Source organism: Megalobrama amblycephala, linkage group LG4 (genome assembly GCF_018812025.1).
Source record: "Megalobrama amblycephala isolate DHTTF-2021 linkage group LG4, ASM1881202v1, whole genome shotgun sequence".
Taxonomy (NCBI): Eukaryota; Metazoa; Chordata; class Actinopteri; order Cypriniformes; family Xenocyprididae; genus Megalobrama; species Megalobrama amblycephala.
Genome location: NC_063047.1, coordinates 53812899 through 53833619, shown reverse-complemented (window position 1 = coordinate 53833619; position 20721 = coordinate 53812899). Strand labels below are relative to the sequence as shown.

General features: G+C 37.0%; 3 protein-coding genes and 1 long non-coding RNA gene across 6 annotated transcripts; 3 read left to right on the top strand and 1 right to left on the bottom strand.

Annotated features, from left to right (window-relative positions):
- The first annotated feature begins 113 nt into the window (after positions 1–113).
- lg4h11orf1 (linkage group 4 C11orf1 homolog) lies at positions 114–3759 on the top strand. 2 transcript variants are annotated; one of them, XM_048190020.1, is made up of 4 exons: positions 114–239; positions 704–967; positions 3352–3421; positions 3536–3759. In XM_048190020.1, exons 2-4 carry the CDS (start codon positions 722–724, stop codon positions 3691–3693), a joined length of 474 nt encoding a protein of 157 aa, XP_048045977.1. In that variant the 5' UTR covers positions 114–239; positions 704–721; the 3' UTR covers positions 3694–3759. The 2 variants fall into 2 exon arrangements, with proteins under 2 accessions (XP_048045977.1, XP_048045975.1); XM_048190018.1 differs by having other exon boundaries at positions 116–239; positions 662–967.
- A 498-nt stretch (positions 3760–4257) lies between these two features.
- cryabb (crystallin, alpha B, b) lies at positions 4258–8616 on the bottom strand. 2 transcript variants are annotated; one of them, XM_048190016.1, is made up of 3 exons: positions 7983–8616; positions 7059–7181; positions 4258–6483 (listed from the first exon to the last, which is right to left on the bottom strand). In XM_048190016.1, exons 1-3 carry the CDS (start codon positions 8163–8165, stop codon positions 6277–6279), a joined length of 513 nt encoding a protein of 170 aa, XP_048045973.1. In that variant the 5' UTR covers positions 8166–8616; the 3' UTR covers positions 4258–6276. The 2 variants fall into 2 exon arrangements, with proteins under 2 accessions (XP_048045973.1, XP_048045974.1); XM_048190017.1 differs by having other exon boundaries at positions 4258–6480; positions 7983–8612.
- Positions 8617–10765: 2149 nt separating this feature from the next.
- hspb2 (heat shock protein, alpha-crystallin-related, b2) lies at positions 10766–15164 on the top strand. The gene is made up of 2 exons (XM_048190015.1): positions 10766–11011; positions 14605–15164. The coding sequence occupies exons 1-2, from the start codon at positions 10918–10920 to the stop codon at positions 15015–15017; spliced, it is 507 nt and encodes a 168-aa protein (XP_048045972.1). The 5' UTR covers positions 10766–10917; the 3' UTR covers positions 15018–15164.
- Positions 15165–17762: 2598 nt separating this feature from the next.
- Positions 17763–19489, top strand: LOC125266155. The gene is made up of 4 exons (XR_007184454.1): positions 17763–18252; positions 18369–18434; positions 18601–18661; positions 18805–19489. It is a non-coding gene; the product is annotated as an uncharacterized LOC125266155 (long non-coding RNA).
- Positions 19490–20721: the final 1232 nt, after the last annotated feature.

Here is a 20721-nt window from a genome sequence, read left to right as displayed (position 1 = left end):
TTTCTTAGTATCACGTGATGTTTTGGTAAGAAAAGTTCTGAATGAGAGGTAAAGAGAAAATCAATTACTACTCAACCGAGAAATGATTACATCTGCCTTTACCTCGATACGACTAACTAGCAGCAGATATTTGGTTTCAAGCCACTGATAGATCAGTTTCTAGATCAGTTGCGTCATGTGCGTTTCCATGGAGACCAAAGTCAGCTTCGCGTCTTATTACTCGGCATTCCTGAAGCAAGGTGAGTGCATGTTCACAAATAATTCAAATTATTTTACTTCAAACTAGGTAAATAAAATGTAAAGCGCCGTACTGGTACGTTTATGAGCGACTACAAAAAATATTACAATTTGGGTAGTCTAGGGTGACTTTACTGATGAGAATGATTATAGCATTACTTTAAAAGCATTAGAATAGAAAGGCTGTAACAAGAAAGAACATTATAAGACTTTAAAATCATTATTTTAAAAGTCTTATAATGTTCTTTCTTGTCACAGCTGTTAACAAGTTGTAAAATGGCGAAGTTGTAAAATGAAAAGCTAAAAAGCTAGAAAGCTAATTAACTAGCCTATATCACTTGGCAGAAAAAATATAGTTCTTTTAATGTATTTTAACAAAACTGTTAACTGTTATTGGGCATTTTGTATATTGTTATGGTTGCAGGTTGTTTAAAACAGTGTTTACATTTTTTGACTCAAAATGAAGCGGCTCTATTCTGAGACGATGTCCAATAAAAACAAGGAGTTTTCATGGATAAGAAACGGCCCTGCTTTTCATCACATGCTCCGGGCGTCTGGGCAGTCTGAGGTCTGGTATGATTTCACTGATGAGGCGAAATTCCAGCAGTACGGCTGGCGATGCTCCACGAATGAAGACTCTTACTCAAATGCCACCCTCATTGGTAACTGGTCAGAAGAGAGGTTCGACACTCGCCGTACTGTGGCGTTACGACGCCCCCTTCCGCACCAGGTTGGTTTTGTTAAGTAAAACACTACTCTGAGAGCATCGTATGTAAGTCACTTTTAAAATTTTTGGATTGCATTAGATAAAATATAAAACCGAGAGATTTTCTCAGAAATAAGTTGTTCAACAGAGTAGCCACAGGTGTGGTTAATCATATTATTAAATTATTAATCATAAATACTAAAATGTATTTTAAATACATTTATTTTGTGCTAAGTATACTACAAATACATTTACATATGTATGTGCTAAATAAAAATTTATTTATGAATTTTATTAATTCAAGTGGTGGTACCGTGCTAGGTTGCCACCTTTGCAATAAGTCCATTTGTGAAATTTCCTCACTACTAAATATTCCACAGTCAACTGTTAGTGGTATCATAACAAAGTGGAAGCAATTGGGAACGAAATCAACTCAGCCATGAAGTGGTAGGCCACGTAAAACCACAGAGTGGGGTCAGCGCATGCTGAGGCACACAGTGCACAGAAGTCGCCAACTTTCTGCACAGTCAATATCTACAGACCTCCAAACTTCTTGTGGCCTTCAGATTAGCTCAAGAACAGTGCGTAGAGAGCTTCATGGAATGGGTTTTCATGGCCGAGCAGCTGCATCCAAGCCTTACATCACCAAGTGCAATACAAACCGTCAGATGCAGTGGTGTAAAGCACGCCGCCACTGCACTCTAGAGCAGTGGAGACGTGTTCTCTGGAATGACGACTCATGCTTCTCTGTCTGACAATCCGATGGACGAGTCTGGGTTTTGTTGCCAGGAGAACGGTACTTGCCTGACTGCATTGTGCCAAGTGTAATATTTGGTGGAGGGGGGATTATGGTGTGGGGTTGTTTTTCAGGGGTTGGCCCTTTAGTTCCAGTGAAAGGAACTCTTAATGCTTCAGCATACCAAGACATTTTGGACAATTTCATGCTTCCAACTTTGTGGGAGCAGTTTGGGGATGGCCCCTTCCTGTTCCAACATGACTGCGCACCAGTGCACAAAGCAAGCTCCATAAAGACATGGATGAGCAAGTTTGATGTGGAGGAACTTGCCTGGCCTGCACAGAGTCTTGACCTCAACCCGATAGAACACCTTTGGGATGAATTAGAGCAGAGACTGCGAGCCAGGCTTTCTTGCCAGCATCAGTGCCTGACCTCACAAATGCACTTCTAGAAGAATGATCAAAAATTCCTATAAACACACTCCTAAACCTTGTGGAAAGCCTTCCCAGAAGAGTTGAAGCTGTTATAGCTGCAAAGGGTGGGGAAACTCCATATTAAACCCTACGGATTAAGAATGAGATGTCATTCAAGTTCATGTGCACATAAAGGCAGGCATCCCAAAACTTTTGTATATATGATTGTGCTAAAGTGGAACTATTGCAAGTATACTTTAGGTACACTTTAAATATCTTGCAGGATAAAATCTTACAATCCTTATTAAAGGTGCTAAAGAGGATGTTTTGTTTTATACATTTTTGCAATATTACTTGAAACTGTCTTCACTAACTGATAAAAGACTATTTATTAGGTGCACTGAAAGTAATAATATTAATATACATCATCTGTGCACGAGGTAGGGCCTTAAAAACATCAGGCATGTCAATCACTGCCGTGAGGTTCCTTGTGAGAGACGAACGTGGCTGCGCGCTCCAGTAACTTTCCACACTCCACAGGCGCCGCATGCAATGTTTTTGTCAGGAGACAGGAGTAACAACTGCAGATTATGAGTTACCTGCGGTGAGTCCGACATAATGAATCCACTAACATGACACAGCAATTGCTGGTGGTAAACAAACACTCATGTTCCAATACTCGTGCACAAGTTTTGGGAGGCGTTCCCATGAAATAAGCTGTGAAGGAGGGGGGTTGTTCTTACGTATGCGCTCATTTCAAAAACTCAGTAACAGTCTTTGGATTCTCAGTCGACGAAAAAATCCTCTCTATCACCTTTAATAGTGATATTAAAACACTTTTTAGGCATAATATTAATAAATGTGCATTGTGCAATAAAGAAATACTCCAGATAAAGTTTAATTATAATTTCATATCACTAAGTCTTAAGTGATATGTCAATAAATATGTTAATGGGTTTAAAGTATACTTAGTATGAAATACATTTATTTTAAATAGATTTTGGTATAGCTTTTTTTTTTTTTTCTCTAGGGCAAATCAATTTCACCATCATTTTGAACATTGAACATCGATTGTTTAATCATTTTAAAACTTATATTTGTGGATGTGAAGGTGTGCTTGTGCTATCTTTCTTGTGCTATGACACTTGGTTTTATATTTTGCTAATTCAGTGACAATCATGCATTTTTAAGAGTTGATTAAGTGTCCAAATCCCAGTTCCTTAACAATCAAATAATCCTGAATTTGTTACTCCTCACAGTTCTCTCACTATTTTGAAACCACATATTATTCCAGCTATAAGAAAGATGATGTTCAGACGATTTACACAAGTAGGTTTCCTTAAATAAATTTTATTATTTATTTATTGTAATTTAGATGATTTTTTTTTAATTCAACAAAATAATTATGCTTATGTAAAGACCCTGATATTATCACTCTATCAGCACCAAAGAGAGAGTCAAGAAGCTTCCCTGGCCACCAACCAGAACTGAATCCTCCGCACACTAAGTGTGTGCCAAACTCCTGCTACAGACTGGACTTCAAAGGCCCTCAGTGTAGAGAAGAAATAGCACAGGAGACTTCAGAGCCTCAGTGCAGATAACAGAGACAAACTGAAGCCTTTGGCAGAGGAATTCTGCTTACAAAATTAAATCAGCTTCAATATCCACGCACTGACTTCTGTGAGTGATCTATAGTCATATATATATATATATATATATATATATATATATATATATATATATATATATATATATATATATGTATGTATAAATCTTCTTTTCGTTGTATTTTTCTGAAGCATGTGTCTATTTTTTTGTGATATTAACCCGTGAAAATATGCATAACCCATGATGACTGATGTTCCATCATTTTGACGTTAGATTACTTTGCTTCTTAATTACATTGTACTTTACTGCACTGCTTATTCACATCAATTCATCTGGTGAAAAGTCAGAAATTTCAACAAGCATCTATACATGAGTTTAAAATGCAGAGCAATTCACTACCAACACATACTGTATTTTGTAGTGATATATCAAATAACTATCGTTATGATCAAGACTAGGAGTTGAAAAACTCAGTTGACTACTAATATTTTGTCATACAGTTTGTTGAAAAGACATTTTTAATTTTGAATTCAGAAAAATAAGTGAGGTCACACTGGTTTTGAAAGTCCACAGTATTTATTAATCATTATTTCATGATGTTAATAAGTTAATTCAGTGCATCAGCTGTGATTAATAAGGAATGTAAGCAGTTCAAAGCCATGTTTTTAAAAGTTCCTTCTCAATTATACCTCCTTGTGGGGATAATACAGTAGTTTAGCCCTTCACTTTAGTGAGTAGTGATATAAGTCTTTGTCAGAGCCTGCTTATATTAGCTTTCCATATCGAAAATGACTGATACGGTTTGGTATATTAGCAGCTTTACCGTTGTTGAATAAGTGAGCCATTGCTAAGAAACCAAATAGTCTCCGTGATTGTAAACAATATAAATTCTTGGCACTTATTCACATGCACAAACACCCAGCTCAAAATTACATTCAAATATTATTTAGGGAGACATTTGACCTCATAGACACCATGGTTTCAAAACATTGCATTAATAAACTTTTGGTTTCATTCCCAGCACAAACATGTCACTATGTACCTGCTATTCATGCTGTTTAACAGTATTTTTAAATGTTGATTTTTTATTATTATTTCAAAGGGGTTCAGAAACCCATTTAACCCCGGGTTTTAAAGCCCTGCTCCTGCTATTGTCATGAGAACCCAAAAATACGGTGAAAGAAAGTTTAAAGGTACACTTTGTAACTTTTTTTGTTGTTGTCAAAAATAAAGTTTAACTGTCAATCAATCCTTCTTCCAAAATGTGATTTTGTCTTACCCTGATTCACTATGGTAAGCCTATTATAAGTGTTTGTTTTAGACCTGTCAAGATGGTTTTATCAGAAAATTGCATGCATTCATCACTCGCCTGTGCTTGTCTTGTCATATCCGTAAATAGAGAAAAGTTGCTCCGGCTACTTTGATGCATGTATGGTGAGGTTAGTTGTTAAAACAAGCGAGAAAAGTTGATATTGAGCACGCTAAATCTTAAACCTCTAGAGAATCGCCCATTTTTAAAAAAAAAAAACGCTGAACAGAGAAGTGTCTGCTGGCAAAAAGAGAACATGACAGAGGTCGTAATAAAACAAGAATCAACATTGGCTTGGCTTTTGTTGGAGATGGCACAAACTAAGGGATTTGAAATGTTCTAAAAGTGACGTGGCGATGGTGTTTTTTTACTCAGGTGAGTAAGGTATTTCATTGAACAGATAAAGTGTCATATGTAGCCCTCTAATAGAGTTGTATAGCATTATCTATTGTGAAGGGTCATATTCATCCGCACAGTCACGCAGAGCCGAAGCACAACCAAAACAATGTTCTTCCGCTAAAAAATGATTTGGTTTTTAACCACTAGAGGGACAAAAGTTACATAGTGTACTTTTTAAAGTGTGAAGTAATGCATCAAGGTATCATAAACTGCCTCAACACCACAAATCAGGTCAAAACAATTAAATAGTGTCACTTTTTCAAGAACGTATCCACATCCCCTTATATACTCTGGTCCTGAATCCATCACTTAAGTAAAAATAAATTTTACCTTTTCAAAAAAACAAAAAAAGCCATTATGATATCTGGATGTAACAAATCAATTTAACGTATACAGAGATGAACAGAATAAACATTTTTCTCACCCTTTTGAATAGGACAATGCCAGTGCGCAGCGAATCACACCATTAATAATGATATTTTTTTGCCATCTCAGTTTAATACAATGAACCATTATTGCTTGTTTGTCTTTGTTATAAAAAATACCAAGGACAAATACTCCTACTCTCAAATACTTTGTCTTGCAGTCAAGGCTGCAAGATATACAAAAGCCCCTTTGTTTGGTGGCGTCAGCAGCAGACAATACTTTATTGTAAAACAGTATTTCTATGAAAATCGTTTAGGTAATTCGTTACAGTTATTTCAACCTAAAAACTGTTTTTTCTCTAGCTGCTGTAGCAAAGACAACATAAACATTTGGCCTGTCAGTAATGTTGGGCTATTAAGATATTCCCTTGTATTTTAGCAGGAGCACATTGGGACAGGGGAAGACAAGGGACATAAAGTTGAAACATGGAAGTCTAGCAGCTTTACTTCTTCTGAGGCCCAGCCACGGCAGGCTTGTCATCACGGGTGATAGGAATGGTGCGCTCCGGGCCGTCCGAGTGCTTGCGTGGGGCTGTCACTGTCAGAACACCATCAGTAGACAGGGAAGAAGTGACAGAGGTCGGATCCACACCAGCAGGGACACGGTATTTTCTTACAAATTCTCGTGAGACAAATCCGTGATCGTCCTGCTAGGAAAGCACAACATTGTTATTAGCAGGTGATAACGCGAATGGTCCGTCTTTCACTCTGTTTAACTCAATGTTTACTTGTGGAACAAGGCCAGTGGTCTTGGTGATGACATGTGGATTTTAAACAATAAAGCCAGTCACATGGCACAGGTTTAGTTATTGGGTTGCAGCCAAGCTAACAAAAAAGAACATTTTGCTAACATTCCCATTAAGCTATGAATATGTTTTTTTCTGAATGTTCCCCGAACCATTCAAAATGTCCAGTTTTTAAAATGTTTTAGAAATATTATGTGAATGTTAAGGGAACATTCCATTTTATCATTCTTCAAACATTATGGGAACATTATTATGTCGTCTGATTGTTCTGAAACAAGTAGAAACATTAGACAAACATAAAACGTTTTAGAAAAAAAAACATTTTTAGATCATTATTAAAGGCCAGATAACTTCGAATGAATAATATTTTAACGTTACTGGAAGAACGTTTGTTCACAACATTGCCAGAATGTTAGCCAAAGTTCTGAGAACGTTCCAGTTAGCTGGGAGTGTTCATTGTGTATGTAGTAAGTTTTTACCTGACGATCTTCATGTTTAGCGTGAATTTCAATGAAATCTCCATTGATTTTCACTGACAGCTCCTCTGGTGCAAAGTGTTTGACGTCCAGATTTAGTGAGAAACGGTCTTTTTCCATTTTCATCTACAGACACACACAAATGTAATAATTTGTCTAAGTAATCTAATGTTCACAATTAGTTCAAAAAGCACCTCAAATTCAAAAGAGAAATTCTAATTTTCCAGTCCATTTCAGAGATTTTGTTTTCCACATTACAATATTCTATTACAGTGTCCCAATGCAAAAATCTTTAACATTTCTACAGACAGGCTTCACTTTCTTTACGCAGAAATAATTTGTATATTAATTTTCGATTTTAGGGTGAAATATGACCTGAAAAGTTCTTTTCAGTTTTGTGAGATTGAACCATATCATTAATTAAATGAATGAATAAATAATTAACTAAATAACCAAATTAAATTTCTATTTTGTTTTGTTTTTAATCAGCAAAATATAACAGCTATGCTTCAGTGTGGCTTTTTAAAGATACAGTGCCAGACTATCATCATGGAAGTTTAGAAAAAAAACAATTCTAAATGAAGCTCTTCTCTGTCTGTATAAAACAGATATGGACACAGAGAATAACAAATGAAAGGAAGTTCATGTCTTAAAATAACACAATAAAAATAATCCATAAATTATTTATGTAACATTATTAAAAGTACAGACAGGATAATGTATAGCCATCCGTTATCGCAAATTAAACCCCTTCAGGTTGATACAAGACCCCTCCAATTTGCGTCAGGGTCCTGTGATAGTGACTTACTGTAACAAATTATACACATTTTTTAACTACAGTAATTCTAATGTTACAAACTTAATGTAGATTAACCACAAAGTTTTTAACAGTCACTAAAAATGGGCTGCAAAGGTTTTTTAGCTCACCTCATTAAGGCCACTGTCCACCCAGCTCGGCCAGCGCAAAAAGGAAGGTCGTGGGTAATACAGTGAGGGAATCACGTCGGTCTCAGTGATGGGCTCCCCAAAGTGCTGGTCAAAGATCCGGCTGGGAAAGAAGGATGGCCAGAAGGAGCGACGGAACCAGGGATGCTGGATGGCGATGTCCATTTTGTGTCTGGGCCTTAGCAGCACTCAGAAAACTGCTGCCTCTTCTGCCTGCGCACTTAAATAGAGCAACACCGACGGCCCCTGGCAGACGAGCCAGCTGTGGATCTTTCTGGAATAATGATGTAAACTGTTTGCCAGCCTTTGCCTCTTTCACTTCGGCCCTCCCACTGTCCTCTGCTTGCTACCCGGTCCCCTCTTCCAACTATTTCTCTCTGTAGTTATCTCAAGAGCTGATCGGATTTCAATTCACTCAGATACCAACTGGATTACAGTGCAAGCCCCCAATAGTGCTGATGATACCATGTGTTCAGAGCACTGGAAACTGCACTGTCTGGTCCAGCGAACCTGCCAATATCAAGGGAAGTCTCTTGTTGCTCGACATTCCACTGGCTCGTCTGATGCCAGCAGAGATTAGGATGCCCACGAGGTGATGTGCCCATGCATATTTAGGTTCTGAGCCCCATTGGAGGTTGAGTCTTTACAGAAACTGACAATGAATGCGGCTGAGATAACTGTGCCAGGCTAAACACCATACAAAGTCAATCCCCATGAACAACCGCTTGCCTGGAAAACGTACGGGGACAATGTTACTTGAGCTGGCACACTGATTGGACATCATAATTTTGGAGGGGTAAGCAGTCTCAGCAATTGTGCTGTCAGTGAATACTCTCTTAACAAAGGCAAATGATGGTGGTTATACATTATTTTTTTGTTTCACCTGAACGTTTTTGGATTTGGTGCCCTTTCAGTTCCCTGGACTTACTATTAATATAATCAGCAGGTGGGGGGGAAATCATGAATACTGAACTTGGTAACATTATTTGATTCACACTAGTGTTCAAAAGTTTGTGGTAGGTAAGATTTTTTTTAATGTTTTAGAAAGAAGTCTCTTATACTCACCAAGGTTGTATTTATTTGATCAAAATACAGTAAAATGGCAATATTGTTAAATATTATTGCAATTTAAAATAACTGCTTTCTATTTGAATATATTTTAAAATGGAATTTATTCTTGTGATCAAAGCTGAATTTTCAGCATCATTAGTCCAGCCTTCAGTGTCACATGATCCTTCAGAAATCATTCTAATACGTTGATTTGGTGCTCAAGAAACATTTCTTATTATTATCAATGTTGATCCATGCATAGAGGTCACAGCTATTCAGAAAGCCATTTTCTTGCATATGCATGGGTTTTGATGGCATAGTTGCACATCACCCACTACAGTGGACACTAGTGCATCATCCTGTACACTGCCACCAAGTGGCAAGCCGTTGTATGTGAAATTTTGTTTTCTCCAAATGAAGATGGCCAACGGCCAGTCAGAAATGCTAAGTTGCTCCGGAATATAATGCATTACTCGTTACATCAAAAAGTAATCTGATTACGTAATACACATTACTTGTAATGTATTACTCGTTACATCAAAAAAGTAATCTTATTATGTAATGCACATTACTTGTAATGCGGTACTCATTACATCAAAAGAAGTAATCTAACATAATGCATGTTACTTGTAATGCATTACTTTACTCGTTACATCAAAAAAGTAATCTGATTACGTAATGCACATTACTTGAAACACGTTACTTGTTACATCACAAATTAATCTTGCATAATATTACTTGTAATGCATTAATCTTTACATCAAAAGTAATCTGATTACGTAATACACATTACTTGTAATGCATTACTTGTTACATCAAAAAAGTAATCTTACATAATGCATGTTACTTGTAATGCATTACTTGTTACATCAAAAAAGTAATCTGATTATGTAATGCACATTACTTGTAATGCGTTACTTGTTACATCAAAAATGAATCTTGCATAATGCATATTATTATAATGCATTACTCGTTACATCAAAAAGTAATCTGATTACGTAATACACATTACTTGTAATGCGTTACTTTACTCGTTACATCAAAAAGTAATCTTACATAATGCACATTATTTGTAATGCATTACTTTACTTGTTACATAAAAAAAGTAATCTTACATAATGCATGTTACTTGTAATGCATTATCCCCAACACTACTCATTTCGGATGAAATTGAAAACACCTGATCACTAGTTATTCCACAGTCTGAAAACATCAATCGATCAATGTAGATTTCAGGCTGAGGTTTTCTCAGAGAGGAGAGCAATGTAGAAATGTGCTGTTTATGAACAGTAGGAATAATCAGCTAATAAAAGTAAATCAACATATTCTGGTAGACTGAAGGGAGCGTGAATTTTCTACATAATCCGAGTTGGCTTTCCACAGAGTTGTATGTTCACCCATTGTTGAGGTCTTTGATGGAATCATGTTCTCATGTTCTGAAATCAAAGACATGCAAAGTTCAACTTATATGAAGTTCTTTAGAATATTTTCTTTTCTTTTTTTTTTACAACTGATCTTACAACTGTTAGACTGCTGATTTATTCACCATGTGTTTGTGTATATCCTTTTTTGTGTATATATATATATATATATATATATATATATATATATATATATATATATATATATATATATATATATATATTGTTGGTTATGCAGCTCCACAGTGTTTACTACAAGCTATTTGTAGCAACATTTATCACCCTCCTGTCTCAAGTGCGCAGTCTCTCTTCTCCATTCCCCTGTTGTTCTTTCCACCCCTCTCCGATACTTCCTGCTTCTTTCACACTGTGAAAATTAGTATAACTGAAGTCTGTCAATCCGGTAAATTCTCCAGTTATCTTGGCAACCTGCTACAGAGATCAAAATGGCTGACCGCACCGTTCCTCATGCTTATCCAATGAGTATGGATTATGAGATGTGTACTCCTCCTCGAATCTATGATCAGAACTTTGCAGAGGGTAAGTAAAATCATTCTAAGTAAGTAAAATAAATTCATTTTAAGGCAAAACATCCTGTGTGTGTGTGTGTGTGTGTGTGTGTGTGTGTGTGTGTGTGTGTGTGTGTACATTTCTTGTATTCTGATATTACAGGCTTGTATGCTTTGAATGTTTTTAAAATAACTTTTAACTTCCGCAGCTCTCATACAGTAGATCTATGTTTGATTTTAACATTAGCTATAATAAGCAAAACATTTTGATTGTCAGAAATAAGGATGAATCTATATCCAATTATGTTATTGAACATCTATGTTCACTTGTACTATGACAGTATTCACCTTACAACGAAATATGATGCCTCACCAACAACTTATATTTAGAATTCCACACATGACATGACCAAAATAACCTGTTGTCCCCATCATGACTAATTATGAACTAATCTTCTTATTAAACAATTCAGCAGCAGGTTTGGAAATCAACTGTGAAGACTCCACTCAGTGTTAAGCTGTAACAGAACTGCGTAAAGATGTCACGTGTAATAGGATTAAAATAGAAACTGTAAGTGGAACCATGTCTTGATCTGTAGCTGGCATCACAAATATAAATAGACTCAACACGCACATTTCCTGTGTCTTCTAGAACACTGTTTACAATTCTAATCTAGAAGGCAGATCTTACTATTTTAATGCAGTTCTTGAGGTACTTAAACAGTAGCAAATTGCTTCAAAAAAAATTATATGATGCTCACTTTTTGTCCAGTTACCTACATATTTACTACTATAAATGCATCATATATGCAATTCATACACAGAGTGACTTGAATACACCTTTTCTTTGATGAGTATTTAATTTCTGTTGGCCTATTAAAACCTTTTTTATTTTATTTAATTATTTTAAATGTATTTTGCCACCAAAGATAAATTCACCTTTTATGACAAGCAAGGTTAGTTCAGGTTGTATCTGATATCATGCAGCTGGAACTCTCTCAGAACTTTTATTTATGATTTAATCATTCATTATGATTTATGATTTAATAATTTGTATTTGTACAAAAAAAGAAACATTTACCTTGAAAATATATTATAAATAAAAAAGTATTAAGATGTACATTACAAGGTGTAAGGAAAATGTTATTTTTTACATGATTTAAACTGGTCTTGAAAATAGTATTTAAAAAAATCAAAACTACTGTATATGAAACATAATAGAGTACATTTTTAAGAACTTGGCACTCTCACAGTTATGCTCTGTTTTGGTTTCATTTTCATTGTATTCAGTTCCTATTTTGCCTGCATTAGTTATCTAGTTAGTTTTCCTTTGGTCTGTATTCTCCCGGCACTAGTTTGTCACCTTTGTTACTCATTAATTAAATCCCATATGTTTGTATTCATTATCTTGTGTATATAAGCCCTTCAGTTCTTTGTCTAGTGTTCTTTGTGTTTATACACACTGTTACTGTGATTCTTCTGCTGTTTTATTAAAGACACTTTAATAATTGAAATACTACTATTCTCATCTTCGTCTTTGTGGGGCAACCCTTAACAGAACACCATACCTCCAAAACTGCAAATATACAACAAATGCCATCCACCTAGAGCAGGGGTAGGCAAGTTCGGTCCTAGAGAGCCGCTGTCCTGCTGAGTTTAGCTCCAACCTTAATCAAACACACCTGAACAAGCTAATCAAGCTCTTCAGGATTACTAAGGCTATAGGCAGCTGAAGGTTTTTTTTTTTAGGGTTGGAGCTAAACTCTGCAGTACAGCGGCTCTCTAGGACCGAACTTGCCTACCCCTGACCTAGAGGAACAACTCTGGTCCTTATTTCAAAAAGGATGGCCACTGGAGGATTTTGTGAATCATTTTCTGGAACAGTGCCATCAGGTTAGTTGGGACTAATACATAGATTATACGCTGTGGGTGGCTGGTTGTCCACTGATTGTTGAAGAGGAAGCTTAATCCAAACCATCTATACCCATCCCAACCCTGCACCCAAAATCCTCCAGTGGACCTCACAGAGCTGATTCCAGATCCCAGCCAACCATCACCCTCAAGAACGGACATGAAGCCAGAGCCCACTGCAGACGGGGGGCATTTGCCTGCCACAATGAACAAGCCAGAGCCTACTATGAGGACAGAGCCAACCATCGCCCCAGAGCCCGAGCCCCATTGTGAGTCTGATCAGGTATGTGAGCCAGCTACAAAATGTCATCGTGGGATTACTGGTGGAGAAAACTCTGGCCACCATCCCACGGTGAACTGTGCATTCAGACCGCCAATTATCCACCTCTCCTCCATTTTGTTTGGGAACTAATGTTTGGTCAGAACCAAAGTGTACACGACTGCGTTATCTGGAATCCTCTCAAGTGGAGGACCTCTACATTCCGATTGGTTGCTGCCGAACCATGTCATAGCTCATTACCATAAAGTTGACCTGACTTCAACTCTCCTCGACACCGTCTAAGACGTGCCGTGCTGCTGCTCGCCGGAGCTTGCCGCCGACTCGCATTGAAAATGAATGACTTCCTGGCACTTTGATGCTCTCGCGGGCATTATCGCCACTGGTCCCACCTAGCTTTAAATCTTCTGTGTCTTCATGGCTGCTGACACTGCCCAGCATAAAGTCTGTTTTGTCGCCCTATATCATCTCTATGTCATCATTGTTGATCCCACCCAGCCTCACTCTCCCACCTCCACATCCTGATTCAGCCAGTCTGTCAGCCCCACATCTTCTAGTTCCCTTCAGTCCCTCGACTTCTCCTCTAACACCATTCTATTGTGTGGATAAGCCTCAGGTCTTCCGGTCTCCAGCCTCACCCAGGAAAGTGGATCCCCCAGCTCTGCCTCCAGCCGCTGATCCTGTCACTCCACCTCGGTCTGTCGACCTGTCAACTCCACATTGGCTCCTCCCTTCTTCTTCTCCACCAGATACCATCGTCCTAAACAGCTCCACCAGGCTCCCTCGTCCCTCTGGCTCCACCTTGGGCAGAAGCCACCCTGCCCAAGGCACAAACATACGATGCTCAGCCTCCAGGACCATCGGTGTCATCCGATTTCACAGTTATGCTCTGTTTTAGTTTCATTTTCATCGTATTCGTATTCCTATATTTCCTGCCTTAGTTATCTAGTTAGCTTTCCTTTGTTTTCTGTTTCCTGCCACTAGTTTGTCACCTTGGTTACTCATTAATTAGATCCCACCTGTTTGTATTCAGTTCATTATCTTGAGTATATAAACCCTTCAGTTCTTTCCTGTCTGGTGTTGTTTGTGTTTATACACACTACTACTGTGATTCTTTTGTTGTTTTATTAAAGATACTTGACTATTTGAAATACTTCTTCTCTCATCTTTATCTTTGTAGAGCAACCCACAGGTATATGTTTTTGTAACATCATAAACCTTTCTGTTTCAAAGAAAGTCCAACTTGCACTTTTCAAGCAGAAAGGGTAGAAATTATAATATATCAAGTTGAATGGAACGCAGGATAGGCATTAAACATGTTCAGATTGGCTGTGATTGTGTTGAGTCATGCAACATTGTGGAGAGACAAATTACATGTCATTGGAAGCATTGTGAGAGCATGATTATGATTTTTTTTCCCCTTCTCACCCTCTCAGCACTGAGTCCCAAGGACCTGCTGGCCCCTGTCCTGTACCATGGTTATTACATTCGTCCCCGCATCAACAAGCAGCTCGAGAGGGGCTTCTCTCAGGTAGACAGTGAAGATGACTGGTATCGAGTTTTGCTGGACGTGTGCCAGTTTACACCGGATGAAATCAGTGTGCGAACTGTGGACAACCTGTTGGAGGTGACTGGGCGTCATGCTCAGCGAATGGACCAGCATGGCTTTGTGAGCCGTGAGTTTACCCGCACATATATCTTGCCAATGGGTGTGGATCCGTTGCTGGTGCAGGTGTCTATCTCACATGATGGGATACTGTGTATCCAGGCACCACGAAAGACTGAGGACCTGGAGCCTAAAATCAACCAGCTCAAGATTAAAGTGGACAAGAAGGAAAGCAAAAGTTAATGAAGTGGATTGATATAAGCAGGCCCACATGGAATCCCACATGGAAAGTCCACAACATATTGTAGGATGTGTGGCCATGTGTGTATTTTTGCTAGATAAATTATGTTTTGTAATAAACTTTTCTATATAGCTAGCAAGTATTTAAAATTGCCTCAGTTTTGTTTCATCCAGATATTGCAAAAATGATGACATTTTGAAATAGGTTTCCCCAGTTCGTCTGCAAACAAAATCAAATCTAAACGGAAGTAGCGACAGATCTTTTCTTCCTTGACATACATCTGAGTGATACAGGCTGTCGAAAAAGAAAACAATTTAAATGAGTAGCTCATTTTAAAATGAAAATTACCCTAAGATTTACTCACCCTCAAGCCATAGGTGTATGACTTTCTTCTTTCTAATGAACACAGTAGGAGTTATATTAATAAAAATCCTGACGCTTCCAAGGCTTATAATGGTAGTGAACTGGGTCAACGAGTTTGAAGCTCAAGAAAGTGCAACCATCCATCATAAACGTACTCCACATGCATAACCTGATATTGCTGAGTTCAACATGTTCCTGGGTCAACATTTTTGTTGATCCTGGAACAACATTCAAATCAACCAATCAGATTTGAGGGACAAGTTTACAGATTATGTCAAGTTTAGGCTTAAAATCATGAATTGGTGCTTCTACATCAGTGTTATTCATTTATCATTTCCCTCTAATTTTTGGGATAACTTATGGGTAGGGTTAGGTTTAGGGGTAGGAATAGGGTTAAGACTAAATTTTCAGACTAGAATGTTGTTCCAGGATCAACAAATATGTTGACTCAGGAACGCATCTAACTCAGCAATATCAGGACGTGCTACTCCACATGGCTCCGGGGGATAATAAAGGCCTTCTGAAGCGAAGCAATGTGTTTGTGTAAGAAAAATATTCATATTTAACAATATATAAGGTAAAATATCTAACTTCCCTGTTGACAAAAAAACAGCATATGCTGGTTAGGTATGTTTTGAAGCATGGCCAGACAGCCTTCCCTATTCAACTCATGAAAAAAAAACTTTTGTAACTTTTGTAAGTTCAATAAGGAAATCATAAGACGTAGCTTATGCATTTTTAACTGTGATGTTATACTTTCTTAAGTAAGTTGAATACGGAAGGCAGTCTGGCGGAAGCTATCATTGTTAAAAATAAATGTCATTTTACAGGTAATTGTCTGTGTTTTTTTACAGAATTTTCCCATTTTGTCATTATACAATGAAATGCCTGTTGTTTTACAGATATTTGCTGTCATTTAAATTTCCACTATTAAATTTACAGGGAATTATATGGTATTACATCAAATTTCCGTATTTTTACAGAAAAATGTGTAATTTTACATAAAATGTTGATTAATATTTTACAGATTTTTTCTGTAAAATAGACAAAAAGGAAACAAATGTATAACTAACTTACAGTCATTCAACATGTTTTACTTACTGTTTAAAGATAATTGTGTTAGTTAAGGTGTTTAATAATAGTATTTCAAATTATCACAAAGTACTTGAATAAAAGTTTATCGTTTAGATATTAACACTGATGTCAACAGTAATGATCGAAATAATCACCTTTTGAAAATAAATAAATAATTGTCATAATTGTCAAATAATAAATAATTATCATTGAATCATTCATTAAGAGATTCATTCAAAATCACTGATTGACACAAGTGAAGTCTTTGTGAGCGAGTCATTGAATCATTTATTCAAACCGGTTTTAAAAAAAAAATCATTTAAATTAAATATTTTTTAAAATAAACTGCAGCAACTAACATCTTGTCAGAAGCTCTAGTAAATATATTACATATTATTTTGATTAGTTGTCTATTCAAAATCACAGCTGAATTGTGATCTCTGTTTTAAACATTCTCAATTTCCAGAATCCTGCAGAATCCTGTGTAAAAAATAGCATCATAACCTCATACTTTAAAACAGGTTGTGAGGAGGAGGGGCAAATCAACTCATCAATACTCTTTAAATATTGAAAAAAGAAGAAGAAGAAGAAGAAAGAATCAGATTCAGAAAGAATCTACATCACATTTCAACACTTTTAACCTTTATTTAAGAAAATGGTCAATAATATTATATATATTTTTAAATACATTATTATGCAAATCATTGTGATTTTTAGATTGCACATCAACCCTTTCCCTTAAAACTGATTCACCTTTAAATGTTTAGTAATTGTTGATTTTCAAAGCACTAAACTGAGAGGTCATCATTCAGAACATTTTACGGTTTTCCTTAAACTGAGGACAAACGTTTTTAAAAGGTTTGTGTGACCTGTTAAATTCTGCATGCACCATATTTGCAGATTCTTACACAACATATCTGTAATTTTGACAAAATTACACAGGTAATTATCTCCAAGCTGAGATAATGTGTTTGTGTGTTTGCTGCATAAATGATGTTGATTGACCTTTCATGTGCCCATCTTGATTGTTTGGAGGAAACATGAAATGTGTTTAAAGGGTTAGTTCACCCAAAAATGAAAATTCTGTCATTTATTACTCACCCTCATGCCGTTCCACACCCGTAAGACCTTCGTTGATCTTTGGAACACAAATTAAGATATTTTTGTTGAAATCCAATGGCTCAGTGAGGCCTCCATAGCCAGCAGTGAAATTTCCTCTCTCAAGATCCATTAATGTACTAAAAACATATTTAAATCAGTTCATGTGAGTACAGTGGTTCAATATTAATATTATAAAGCAACGAGAATATTTTTGATGCACCAAAAAAACAAAATAACGACTTATATAGAGATGAGCCGATTTCAAAACACTGCATCAGGAAGCTTCGAAGCGTTATGAATCAGCGTGTCAATCAAGACTTGGAGTTAACCGCAGAATTTTAATTGTTGGATGAACTATCACTTAAAGACAGTATTAAAGGCAGAAAAGTCTTTTAACCACTGAAAGGCCATTATCTTTCTCTGTGTATGGTCACAACTGTTGTGTCATGGAGGAGTGCTATAAAGCGAAGACTTCCAGTGACTCCAAACATATAAAAAATGCTCTGAGTGTGAGTTCTACAAACCAGTGACACCGCATACATTACTCTTATTCAATTAGTAGACTATTGAAACCACTACAAATCAAACTTGTAGATAACTGGGAGCGTTTTATACTTCGCCAACTTCTGTGTTGATAAACTTGGCCAGCCGCTGCTGAATGAAAACCCCCAACTGACTGAGGGATGGGAAGTATCCCAAGTATCCTAAAAGTTTATAGCCAGCTTATACTTGCGGTGCTTTTTATAATCTATAATTCTTTTACTCTATTTTACACATCTATGTACATCTTGAATGATTTTTCTATAGCTAGCAAGATACCAGCAGATCTTTGGCCAGATCATTGTCCTCGAGGGCCAAGAGGTGCAGATAAAGGAGAAAAGGTATGGCAAGAGTTTACAATCGCAGTTTTTGGATATTGATATTTTTATGGGATTGCAAGACTGATGCTTGTGTGCAAATCAGTATTGTTTTAGATTGGCATCTGTATTTATGTGTCTGATTTGCTTTTCTGGTTGAGGAATTGAAGTGTGCTTGTTGTCTTTCCAGACCTAAACCATGCTGTTTTAACTGCTGTTCTGAAGGTCATCAACTGCGAGACTGTCCGGAGGTCTTTCTCTTTAATTACTGACAATATATCTGTACTATATTCATATTTACAGTTATGCTTTGAAATCGACGCAAGATAATTTATAACATAGTTATATGTTCAAACTTCGAGCCTTTTAAACCTTTTCATTTTTACTGTTTAAGCCCAAAGATATGGCTCGTATCAATGAAAAAATAAAGGAGTTTCACAGAACAGCAATCAGAGCAACCAACGCTACCATGCAGAAGAAGCTGAGGAGCGATTTGCAAAGTACAAGCCGGGAATAATAAGGTCAGCCATCTTATGAAGTGTCTTTTTTTTCTTCCTTTTTCTGTTTTTACAAATAAGTCTCACTTTCCCTGCAGACAATAATTTTAGGAAAATTAAATCTTTAAACATTTTTTTCCTGTGAAAAAATATCTTCATGCCTTAAAATAGCTTGAATGTAACTCTACACCCTTGTTTCATTTAGTATACATAGGCTCACGAATATGAGTCCCCGCCTCCACTCAAACACACCTGCTCGGACTGCTTGATCCGCTCTGTCAACTTTAGCAAACGCTACACAGTGGCAAGTGGAAATGTTGGTTTAATTCAGCCATATATGTTTGAGCCAGAAAAGAAGTGGAAGTATGAATTATACAGGCTCATCTACAATGTATCTGTTAAGCGGATTCTTAAACACCTCTGATTAGCCACTGTCTTCACTTGCTCAACAGATATGTCTGTGATTGGCTACAATGATCAACGCTTCAAAACCATGTTGTAAATAGACATCTTTGACACTCTTCACCTATATTAGGGATTTCAAATGCCCCCGTGTGTATCTGTGTAAGCGCTCGATGAAGAGCAAAGATGTCTATTTACAACATGGTTTTGAAGCATTGATCATTGTAGCCAATCACAGACAAATCTGTTGAGTGAGTGAATACAGTGGCCAATCAGATGTGTTTAAGAATCTGCTCAAAATGCTAGGGGGAAATACTGGTATCGTCACAATTGTAAAATTTCACCAAGTCGGTACTTTTGGCAACCCTACAATTGACTCCTATACTGATAATATAAATGCATTCTGTCTTTCCACCCATATTTTTTTCCCCAAATATAAATGTCATTTTTCTGAAAGTCAACTCAGATGATATGCAGTTTATGTTGTCTTTGTGTAGTCAAGACCTCACTGATGCTCTTGGGATTACCACAAAACACCCTTCCTCCATTCATCTATCGCATAAGGGAGCTCGGTTACCCGCCTGGCTGGTTAAAAGAGGCAGAAATGGAAAACTCAGGCCCGATGCTCTATGATGGTAAGAGTGTGGTATCTTATTATGGCCAGTGTTAGCAACAAATCTCTTAAGTTAAGAAACCCCATAATTGTGTGGATATTTTAAGAGTTTTCTTACTTGAGGGCTTTGTTTTAGCTGAGCTGACCACAGGAGCAAGGGCTTTACCTTTCAGAAGTGTGATTAAGGTGTGTTTTAAATAGAACTATACTGCCATTGATTTGTTAACTTTTCTTTGCAAGGATCAAATAATAACCCCAGCCAAAAGATAAATATGATGTCTCCAAGCTGGTTGTCTTTCCTGGCTTCAATGTCTCTAACCTGTACAGAACTGTATTAGCAACTTATCTCCTATGACGAGAAAAGGTATGCTTCAGCATTATGTCCTTTTTAGTGTCGCATCTGGTGACATCCTGTTTTTGGTTTGTTTAGATGTCTTTGGTCCATGTTGCATTCATATTTCAGGCGAACTGCACCAGAGTTTGTTTGGAAGCAGACCGTGACCCATCCTTCCTGGTCCGCTTGTTTGGTGCACACCAGGGTTCAGAGTTCACACTTATGAACCGCACTTATGAACAGAGCAATCGCACCAGAGTTCGTTTTAATTGAACCAAACCTGCCAAGTGTGAACACACCATAAATATATAACGACTATGAAATGAGTTTATGGACATTGAATGGTTTTCCTGAGGTAAGACATTGTTTACAAGGTGTTTTATTGACGTCTTTCCACAGTAGAAACACTGATTGAGTGATTACATGAGACATGATACATTTCAGTCAACTGTACTGTATCTTTCA

Bases quoted from the DNA above. Each gene is read 5' to 3' on its own strand.
- hspb2 (XM_048190015.1), top strand. From the start codon at position 10,918: ATGGCTGACCGCACCGTTCCTCATGCTTATCCAATGAGTATGGATTAT. The intron at 11,012-14,604 runs GTAAGTAAAATC...TCACCCTCTCAG, and splicing joins TGATCAGAACTTTGCAGAGG to CACTGAGTCCCAAGGACCTG.
- lg4h11orf1 (XM_048190018.1), top strand. From the start codon at position 698: ATGAAGCGGCTCTATTCTGAGACGATGTCCAATAAAAACAAGGAGTTT. The intron at 968-3,351 runs GTTGGTTTTGTT...TACTCCTCACAG, and splicing joins GACGCCCCCTTCCGCACCAG to TTCTCTCACTATTTTGAAAC. The intron at 3,422-3,535 runs GTAGGTTTCCTT...TCACTCTATCAG, and splicing joins TGTTCAGACGATTTACACAA to CACCAAAGAGAGAGTCAAGA.
- cryabb (XM_048190016.1), bottom strand. From the start codon at position 8,165: ATGGACATCGCCATCCAGCATCCCTGGTTCCGTCGCTCCTTCTGGCCA. The intron at 7,182-7,982 runs GTGAGCTAAAAA...GTGTGTCTGTAG, and splicing joins TGGACAGTGGCCTTAATGAG to ATGAAAATGGAAAAAGACCG. The intron at 6,484-7,058 runs GTAAAAACTTAC...GTGCTTTCCTAG, and splicing joins CTAAACATGAAGATCGTCAG to CAGGACGATCACGGATTTGT.